The following is a 10,836-nucleotide window of genomic DNA, read 5'->3' on the forward strand; positions in this document are numbered from 1 at the left end:
CAGGGTCTGGATAAATAAAATATGGTCCGTGCATTTTAAGAACAACTCTTCAGAAGTTTCTAACTTAATTTGTATAAATCTCGAAAACACTGCATTCAGAAAAAATATATGTAGCAATTCTTCTTGGACACTTAATGTGTATCTACTCTGAGGGTTTTACATGCATTAAGTTGTTTGATACTCAGATCTACTATTTCAAGCAGATACTATCATTATTATGAGGAACCAAAGCACAGACATGTCAAGCGACTTTCCCAGAGTCACAGCTCTGTCTCTCCAGAGTCCATGCTTTTGACGGCTCTACTCACCTGACCCAAAGAGGCTGCAAAACCGTGTGCACAGGGGAGTAGCTGTTAGTATCAATATCATTTTTTAAAGGACTGAAATATGGGAAGAAGTATACTAAACTCATTTTCATGCTGCCTTGGCCAGGAAGTTTGCAGCGTGACGGGATTGAGGAGAAATCAGAAAGGACTACAGCAGTATCTTTAACATTGTATTTCTTTTTTTAAGAAACAGTATGTTAATTTGTAATTTTTGAAACCATAATCAAACATGAAAAAATGAAAATGAACTTGGCAAAATTTTAACAGTGGTTGACACAGATGAGGGCAATATGGATAGTTATTTATTTATTTATTTATTTTTTTTTTTTTTTTTTTGCACTTTGATACATGGTTCAATTTGAAAGAAAGAAAGAATACTTGGTGGGGCGCCTGGGTGACTCAGTCAGTTAAGCGTCCAACTTCCTCTCAGGTCATGATCTCGAGGTTCATGAGTTCCAGCCCCACATCGGGCTCTCTGCTATGAGCACAGAGCCTGCTTCAGATCTTCTGTCCCCGGCCCCTCTCTCTGCCCCTCCCCAGCTTGAGCTTTCTCACTGTCTCTCAAAAATAAATAAGAAACATTAAAAAAAAAAAAAAAGAATACTTGGTGACAGATCCCTTTCCCCAAAGAATAGGAAAGCATCCCTGTCCCCATAGATGGCGCCAGGATATCTGCATTAAAAAAACCCTCCAGAGGTATTCAGATGGCAGGGACAGCTGTATTTGGCAGAGGTGTGGGGCTCTAGGGAAAGCTCACGGCTTTGAAAACCGGGATCCCGTCTCCCATCATCACTACACATTAGCTGCGTGATCTTGAACAAATTAGCCTCTCAGAACCTCAGCTCCTCCATGCATAAAATGGAGTAATACCTCCTCCACCAAATTGAATGGGACCCAAATCCCGCCCGCTCCGTGTCTGGTTTGTCACATACTGTGGTTCCACGGACACTAGAATTTGACTTTCTATCTTCCCTCAACACTTTGAATGATTCTAACTTAACTGTGCGTTTTGCCAGGCTGTTAAGGGTAGAAGGCGGGGCGCCTGGGTGGCTCAGTCGGTTAAGCAGCCGACTTCGGCTCAGGTCATGATCTCACGGTCCGTGAGTTCGAGCCCCGCGTCGGGCTCTGTGGTGACAGCTCAGAGCCTGGAGCCTGTTTCAGATTCTGTGTCTCCCTCTCTCTGACCCTCCCCTGTTCATGCTCCGTCTCTCCCTGTCTCAAAAATAAATAAAATGTTAAAAAAAAAAATTAAAAAAAAAAAAAAAGAAGGGTAGAAGGCATGCTGGCCTATACAATGTCTAGAGCAGCTTCTGAAATATATTTGGGAAAAAAAATCAACACACACTAACAATAACAGCAACAAAAACCCTTCACCAATCACTGATAGAGAGACCTCTGTTTCCTCCTCTGTGAATGTGTAGAATAATACCACTTACTGACCATGGAAGTTGAGACTTGGGATAATGCTTTAAAAAGTTCACCCAGAGTACACACACACACACACACACACACAGACCCTTTGGGTGTATTTTATCTAGTCCTGGTAATTTAGTTACTTGTGGTTTATTAATTAGGTTGAAAACATCCTGTTAATTTGCTATTATTTAATTTATTAACTGATTAAGGCCTGACCTCTCAAGGGGAAAATGCTGATTAACTATATAATACAAAGGCTAAAATGTTGCATAGGAGCATTTTACAGATACATTCTTTCTCGTGAACAGTTTGTCATTCAGAAAGTACTCAGTCTCTCTTCTCTGTTCTTTCTCATTTCTTGCTCTCACTCAGGCAGACCTTCCCCTCCCCAACCCACCCCTGTCTCCTTTGGATAGCCAAGTTCAGTATTTTTAAAAATAGACCCTACTTTTTAGGTAGATTTTAGATTTATAGAAAAATTGAAAGGATAGTATGAAAAATTTCCACACACTCTGTACCCAGACCCCCCTATTATTAGCATCTTGTGTTAGTGTGGAATGTGTCAGAGTTAATGCATTAACACTTATGCATTTTCTTTAAAAAAAAATTTTTTTTTTACATTTATTTATTTCTGAGAGAGAGAGACAGAGCATGAATGGGGGAGGGGCAGAGAGAGAGAGGGAGACCCAGAATCCGAAGCAGCCTCCAGGCTCCGAGCTGTCAGCACAGAGCCCGAGGCAGGGCTCGAACTCACAAACCATGAGATCATGACCTGAGCCCAAGTTGGTCGTTCAACCAACTGAGCCACCCGGGCGCCCAACACTTACGCCTTTTCATAAACTAAAGACCATAATGTATTTGAATTTTTTTACTTTGTATCTAATGTCCTTTTTTCTGCAGTAGGATCTCATTCCAGACACCACATTACATTTAGATGTTACATTCCTCTAGGCTCCCCTTGATTGTGACAATTCCTCAGACGCTTCTTATTTTTGATGACCTTGACAGTTTTGAGAAGTATGGGTCAGGTATTTTGTACGATGTCCTTTAACTGAGTTGTGTGACGTTTTTCTCATAGCTAGACTGGGTTATGATTTTAGGGGAGGAAGACCACAGAGGTAAAGTGTCATTTTCATCATGTCGTATCAGAGGTTCATACGATCTACATGACTCATCATTGCTGGTATTGACCTTGATTACCTGGCTGAGCTACTGTTTGTTGGGCTTCCCACACCCTTTCCATCCCATCTGGTTTGGAAGAAAGTCACACTGTGCCACTCACATTTAAAGAGTGCATATACTCTTCTTCTGTAAGTACAGAATATCTATTTAGATTATTTGAAATCTTCTGCATGGACATGTGTCTGTACCCCATTTACTTATGTATTCAGTCACCAGATATAATTTTATTAAAGAATAAAATTTACCTGGGGTAAAAGTTTAATTGGTTCAAAAACATTCCTTCTTAAAATCCAGGGCAAAAAAAATTTTTAAGAAAAAAATAAAGCCTAATTGACTTTGCTTGTATTTAAATTTAATTTCACTCTTAATTGAACATTTAATATATATAACACTGGTCTGTAGAGGATATAAGATGGCTGAGCCAAGGTTCCCTGCCTGAAGAAACAGGCCCGGACAGAAAATGTGCATGCATAACCAGGCAAATACGTGCTGCGGTTAAAAGTAAAGTGCTTTGGGAACACTGAGAAGATAGTAATTCATTCAAGGAAAGCTCGGTAAAAGAAGTCTGAAATCAGGGCCAGCTTCCCGTGTGTGCAACCAGTGATTCTGAACGATTCTGACTATGAACGGAGAAACTGAAGCCCAGGGAGAATGAAAGACGTCACTAAGGTCTCATAGTTGGTTAACGTGAGCGCCTGAGCTGAAAAGCAAGTCTTCCAATTCCAGATCCCATGTTCTTTTCGCTGCATCCAACTAGGAAATAACACAGAAGGCTGCTCTGCATTATCCAAGGCGGAAATGAATACTTACCTCAAACAAGCGCAAGACCTTGGCCAGGGCACCAACTTCTTCCTTGAGTGAGAAGATCAGTGATATGGCACCATCTTGATTGGAATTGTCTTCAATATAGCTTGTTTCCTACAAGATGAAGTGCTCCCGGTTAAAATGTTTTCCTATGAAATCTGCAAGCAAGAGGCCGGCATAAACCCTCTCTTCTAGTTAAGGCTTGGAATGCGATGAGTTACATATATTCTACACAGTAAGTATATGATTTCTGGTAGAAAATATGTAAGTCAAGGGGAGTGATATTTACAATGATGCTCCTAGGTCAGGATTCACTTTTAGAAAACTCTCATTATTCACTGATATCACCAGTCACCCTATAGACCCAGTACCTTTTAATGAGCATCTACCAAGTGCCAGGCACTACTAGGGCTCTGAGATACAAAAATGAATAAAACAATTCCCATCCTTCAGGAGCTCTATATTTGGCTTAATAGACACATAACACAAAGAGCCTTAGAGGTAGTATAATACAATTCAAAAAGTGTCCAGAAAAACACTGAAAAATACGGTGTGGAAAGTTCGAAAAATGGGTGGTTGAGACCAAAGACCTCGGTTGGAGCCCTCTGTCTTCCAGTTATCAACTGAAACACTTTGGGCAATAGCTTGGCCTTTTTAGTTTCCTTATCTGGAAAATCATGCTAATAATAAACCCTGTCAAAGCAATATTCACATGATGAAAAAAAAAGATAAAACAGTTTACATATAAAAATGATGGAAATACGGGGCACCTGGGTGGATCAGTTGGTTGAGCGTCCAACTCTTGATTTCAACTCAGGTCATGATCCCAGGGTCATGGGATTAAGCCCCATGTCAGGCTCCGTGCTGAACACAGAGCCTGCTTGGGATTCTCTCTCTCTCTCTCTCTCTCTCTCCCTCTCCCTCTCCCTCTGCCCCTATACTCTGTTCTCACACACACTCTCTCTAAAATAAAATAAATAACAATAAAATTTTTTTAATGATGGAAATATTGTAAATACACAAGAATGACTCTTTAGCCTTGGCAAAGATCCCAGGGAAGCATTATGCTCAGGAAAGCGTTGTCCTGTATGTTGGGATCTATGATATCCAATTACTGAAAAAGTCACAAAATGCATAAAAGAAACACAAATAACCTACCAGAAGAGGGATGTCCTAAACTATATAGCAAAGCTTCTCAAGGATCTAGCACTTTCTACATGCACATGTCAGCAAACTAATGTGGGATTAGGGTTGGCGTCTCAGGGTTAGCTGAAACCTTTAAAAATTATAAAGTTTTGCAATAATAATATACAAAGCTCCATGTGTACCGACACTAAATAGCACATACCCCAAACTATGAAGGAAAAACCATGCAGAACAATTACTCTCTTATAAGCAAGTTAATGAAATTGGTGGGATGGATGTTACATCATCTCAATGAGACGGCTGTGTTGGGCAGACTCTACCAGTGACAGCATAATAACCCTTGCATGAATATTGATGACCTTTAGGATGAAATTCTTTTCATTCAGAAATTTCAGATTTTCCCAGAGCCTCACAGAGGTGGGGAAACCACCCCCTTATTTTGCAGATGGGGAAACTGTGGGCCAGAGAGAGAAAGGTGCAATGCCTCTAAAGCCACACAGGTGTTGGGTAGCAGGTCAATAACCCAGGCTCTAAATTATCAGCAGGTGTAATTAGAGAGGGCTTCAAATGAACTGTAAGACTGAACCGTTATATATCCCTATATGGACCATGATATTATCTTTCTTAAAAAACATTTGTTTTGTCTTTTTAAAAAATTCCAGTAGAGTTAATCTACCATTTATTAAGAGCCTGTAATGTCCCAGGCATTATAATAGGCACTTGATTTGGATTATCTCATTTAATTTTGATACCATTAGGAGGCAGGTTTTATTATCCAGCAGGTGTCTGCTTTTACTGATGACAAAATGAAATCTCAGAGATATACAGTCAGCAATGGAGCCAGGGTGAGACCCCACGCCATTTGAGCCCAGCATTCATCCATGAATCACGGCTTCTTGTAAGACTCTATCCTGCCTCTCCCTCTTTTAAACCCCGCCACAGACATGCAGAGGAGTGTCTGATATACATCTTCTTCCTCCCAGAGAACACTGAGTCCTTAGTCTTTTCTGATTTCTTTGAAATGACAAAAGATTTCCATTTCTGGTTCACTTGGCAACGTTCTCTTCTGTTGGCCTCCAAGAAAATAACACATTCCAGATATATCTCAACAGGTGCCACCCATAACTGGGACAATTCAGACCTGAAGGCACCTGGGCTCAAAACTCTGTCACCACCACCTTCCCGCTCCTGTACATGTCCAAGTCCCACCTGACCTCTAGAAGTGACCCTTGGGGTCAGGTCCTTCTTTTGTTCTACTGCCACCGCTGTGATCCAGCCTTAGTGATCTGTATCAGTCTGGTTCTAACAGAATTTTGCTTGTGTCCTTCTACTACTCAGAATTCCCCAAAGGCTCCAAAGGCCAGCAGGAGAAAATACCTCTTTCTGATATTCAAGAGTTCCTTGGTACCTTATCTCCCGAGGCCGCCCTCAGGAACTGCCTCTCTAGCAAATCATCTTTCTTCTTGCCTTTTCAGCTCATTAGAACAGATGCTCTACCCCAGTCTCCACGCTCCCCTTTCAAATATCTAAGTCTGCCTCTAAAGCCCTCTTGGGTCTCACTTCTGTCGGAAGACCTCTGTCCTCCCCAGCTGAAGTGAATAATCCCTCCTTGACCTATGCGTTCCATTTGGCTTCTGATGTCCATGTGGGACTCGACTGGCAGAGCTGGCCCTGTCTTTAGAGTTGATCTAGTTCCACCCCCTTATTTTGCAGATGGGGAAACTATGGGCTAGAGAGAGAAAGGTATGACTCCTCTGAAGTCACACAGGTGGTGGGTAGCAGGTCAAAAACCCAGGTTCCTAAGTATCATTCTGTACAATTCCTTCTGCTATGTGCATTATGTCCACATTAAGGCCTCTGTGTCTTGCAGACCAGTTATCCAATATCATTCCTGACAGCCCATTCTAATCCACACCTGCCCCCTTCACTTTCTTCTTTCCCCCGGTTCACTTTCTAGATCAGATTGTCAATGAGTGTTCCTTTTTTCTCCATTCCAAAATTACCTGGGGAGTCTTTGTTCAAATGCAGATTCCTGGGCCCTGCCCTAGCCCATCACATCTGAGTATGTGGGGTAGGATCTTAGAATCTGCATTTTCAAAAGGTCCCAGATGATTCTTAACCGTGGAAGATTTTGAAACCACTGATAAATATACAGCCCAATTTTTTTAATTATGACTTTTCCCAAATATGTCTGCAAATTCACATTTTCCATATGGAAAGGTACTACTCTTTATTGTTATTAATATTAATAGTAGGATGTGGCATTGAATGAACCCCCACTATGTGCCAGGAGCCATACTTGGTGATTTTTATAGTTAATAAGCATCATCATTGCCAGCAGCTAGTACTGTTATAAGAGTCTACAAGTAGTAGCTCATCTGGTCTTCACAATAGCCCCATGAGGTGGGTGATGTTATTTTGCAAAGGAGGACACAGACTCTGCCAGCTTAAGTGGATTGTCCAAGGACAGCCCGCCAATGGTGGCAGAGCCTGGATTTGAACATGAGTCCAACAGTTCCGAAATCCGTATTCTGCCTCCCAGTGACAGACCCGAGGGAGACAACATATAGCTTCCCTTTGCAAAACTTGAGGGACTTTAAATGAAAAGAAGCTCAAGGGAGTTTGTGAAATAAGGTGGCCTTGGGTAGATTCTGATTCCAACATCACTATGTGGATCCAGCATGGGACCTTGGGCAAGTCTCTCCCAGAATATATTTGTATTGGCTCATCATCCATGCCTTATTTGTTTCCCAAAAGCATATGAGTTGGCTTAGAAATGCATGTAGACCCGGGATGGGCAAAGGTAGAGAAAAGTAGCTCAGACACCAGATAGGAAGAAATAGTGCAGGGAAAATGAACTTTACTAGCGCCCAGGATGGAAAGAGTTTTGATCGCTGGGCAATACATTTAACAGCAGAAATATATTCCCTATGGTTGTATCTAACAAATGCATTCCGTTTTCCTTGGAAAAGAGCATTTTTCAAAATTGCAAACAATAATACTCTTTAGCAAGGTATTCTAAGGGCACCTTCAATCTTAGTGTCATGGTAGGAGGCCTGTATTTGCAAGTGTGATTATATGTATACACAGGCACAGTGTAAGACAACCAGAAAAAAGGATGCAGACATCCTGCCATGGACACACTACACCCCATATTCCAGCGTGTTTCTACAGGAGGAAGAAGTGTGGCAGCGAGCGCCCAGGGTGTTGAAGTGTGATCTACATTTGAACACTGGCTTCACCATTCAGAGCTATGATTTCTGAGTTCCTCTTATCCCGTATTCCACTGCCCTGTTCTATTTTCCTTCACAGCTCTTTCCCCTACACGAAATTATTTGTTCATTTGGTTAGTTTCGTATTACTTTTGTCCTCCACTAGAATGTAAGTTTCACTAGCGCAGAAATTCCACTGCGCCTGGCACAGAGTAGGTGCACAATAGGTCTACTGGGTGAATGAATGAGCCGAACATCTCCTGCAGGGTTGTTGTCCCTGTGGCGTGGGTAGAGCACTTCACACATCACATGCTCTCCAGCCTTATGTCAGCATTACGTCCAGCACGTGCTGTTCATCTGGGTCGGGAGCTTCGAGAGGGCAGAAAGTAGGTCTTTCTTGCAGACTTTCAGAGCTGGAAGGAATGCTTGAGACTATTGCGGTCCAACTGCCCCGCCCTCAGTTTTACAAATACCAAACTGAGCCTCTTTGCCCCAGTTAGACGACTTCCCCGATACACAGCTTCAGTAAACCAAAGACAAGAGCCCATGTCCGCTGACTCCACGTCCAGCATCCTTCCATGGTGTAGCCATACCAACCACTGTGCTTGACTCAGTGCCTGTGTCTCTTGCCAATGTTCCATACCCAGTTTGTGGAACACGTCAGTCGGTTCTGGCTAGACACGGTGTTCCAGGAACTGTGCTAAAAGCTTGACAGACACTATTTCATTTCATTCTCATCCTAACCCTAGGACATGGGTATTTTTATCCTAATTTTTCAAATGAATAAACCTGCAGCTTTGCAAAGTTAAATACCCTGCTTTCCATGCAAAGGTAAGACATGCTGTAAACTCTCACTTTTTACCCCCCAGTCATCAAGAGCGATCATCTGTGGTTCTCAATCTTCTAAGTGTTCTATGAAGAAAGCTTTAAGCCCCCATGGCTCCCTAACCAGATCATAGCCCCTAACTTCCTCCCATGGTTGTAGGGGCCCCACTGCCAGAAACACCAGGACTGAATGATGACCGGGCCAGAATCTATTCTGTGATCCGTCTGACAACCACACTGTCCCTCCTCAACACAAACTGTCTCCCAAGTGCTACCTTTCCAAAGGAAGTCTTTCTCACTGGACTCAAAAAAAAAAAAAAAAAAAAAAAAAAAGTCAGTCCAAAGTTCTGTGGTCTCTCTAATTATGCTAAAACATCAACTATCCTCTCCCCTCCAGCTTCTGTTCTCTAGACGGGTCTCATTGATCTTGTAAATGACAGCTGTCTGTAAGCTCACGTTATCTCCCAGGGCTGGGCTTTACGTCTGAACCCCAGAGTCTGCAAGTGTGATAAGTCAATTCAAGAATGTATGCTGCCATTTTTCACCTCAAGAGAAAGGCAACGGGTCCCGAAGAACAGAATGCACCCTGAGTATTATCCCCAAGTCACGTTTAGGGTTCTCTCACATTCCAAGTCCAAGGCTAAGTCCTGTTCATTTCCCTCTCTGTTTAATTTTTCTCCTTCCCCAGGTCTGAGTAAGTCCAAGACTTCTTCATGCCTCCTTTTCTCCCAAAGGTGAAAAAAAGAATACAATTTCTTACAACGTTGCCATTTTGAAAGTTGGCTGAGAGCGCTACATAAACATCACAGGAGAGCAGATCTAGAAGAATCCCATCTCCCATACCGGATCATTGAGAACCAGCCCCTTCACTGTAGGAAAGAGAAAGCAGGCAACAGAGAGGGCCAGTGACTTGTCAAAAGACACACAGCTACTGGGGGCAGCTCTGGAAGCCAGATCCCCATCTCCTAAAGCAGTGCTCTTTCCCTGAAAGCCACACAGGACAGATGTCCTTCCCTAGGGAACGGTCCTTGAGGACACGTGTTATCTGTTGCCTTCCTGGACGTTTCCATCATTCTTCAAATTCTCCGTGAGCTTAAGAGAGTAGGAAAGAACAACATTCCTCAGACCCTTTCCTACCGGGGACCAGACGTCCCTCCCTCCCTGAGGCCAGCCCCGGCTCACCTGTCCGTCAGAGAGTTTCCTGCCAAAACCTCGGTTTTCCAGGACCACAGCCGACATGCTGGCTCCCCGTGCGAGTGAGGCGTCTAACTCCGGGGCGTCGGTGGCAGGCGGTTTCGCAAACAGCAAGTGCTGCTCCTGAGGTTTTTAACCTGGCGTTAGGAGGAGAGGAGAGATTGCAAGGATGTCCCCTGCCACGTACCGGCCACAGTGAAGCCCCAGGTGGGCGTTGTCCTGACGTAGTGGGCTCCGGGTCACCTGGCCCGACCGCCCAGAGGGGAGGGTGTGGCGGATGCGGGGAGGCAGGACTTGGCTGCCGGCCCTCGGTGGGGCGCGGGGCCGCCTCCGCGCTGGCGATGAGACAGGGTTGGCACCTCCAGGACGCAAGAGCACGGGAAGCGGGTTCTGTGCAGTGCGAACAACCCCGCGATCCCCTGATGACAAAACCTGCAAGAAATAATCCTTTCTTCCCCAACCCCCCTCCCCATAGGAGCACAGCCAGGATCTTAATTTAGATTTACATTGGTGGGGGGCGGGGTCCTTTCTATTCACCATTAAGCCAACCATCTTTCTGTGCTGGGACTTCAGAAAGCAAGACTTTCTGTGCTGGGACTTCAGAAATGCATTCGCACGCCCTCGAGCTGTTCACGCAAGGGCCGGGAGCGCCCAAAGGAGAGTGGGAGAGCCACCTGGCCGGGATGCGGTGAGAATAGGAGTAAGAATGAGAACGAGGTACCGTATTACGC

General features: G+C 43.8%; 1 protein-coding gene across 1 annotated transcript in view; it reads right to left on the minus strand.

Moving 5' to 3' along the window:
- The window catches only part of PAH (phenylalanine hydroxylase), a 70,740-nt gene extending 60,590 nt beyond the window's left edge, over positions 1-10,150 (minus strand). The window contains exons 1-2 of the mRNA XM_007085673.3: positions 10,094-10,150; positions 3,735-3,842 (exon numbers count right to left, since the gene is read on the minus strand). Coding sequence (XP_007085735.1) covers positions 3,735-3,842; positions 10,094-10,150 — 165 coding nt within the window. The remainder of the gene's footprint in view (positions 1-3,734; positions 3,843-10,093) is intronic.
- Positions 10,151-10,836: the final 686 nt, after the last annotated feature.

The sequence above is a fragment of the Panthera tigris genome, chromosome B4 (assembly GCF_018350195.1).
Source record: "Panthera tigris isolate Pti1 chromosome B4, P.tigris_Pti1_mat1.1, whole genome shotgun sequence".
NCBI lineage: Eukaryota > Metazoa > Chordata > Mammalia > Carnivora > Felidae > Panthera > Panthera tigris.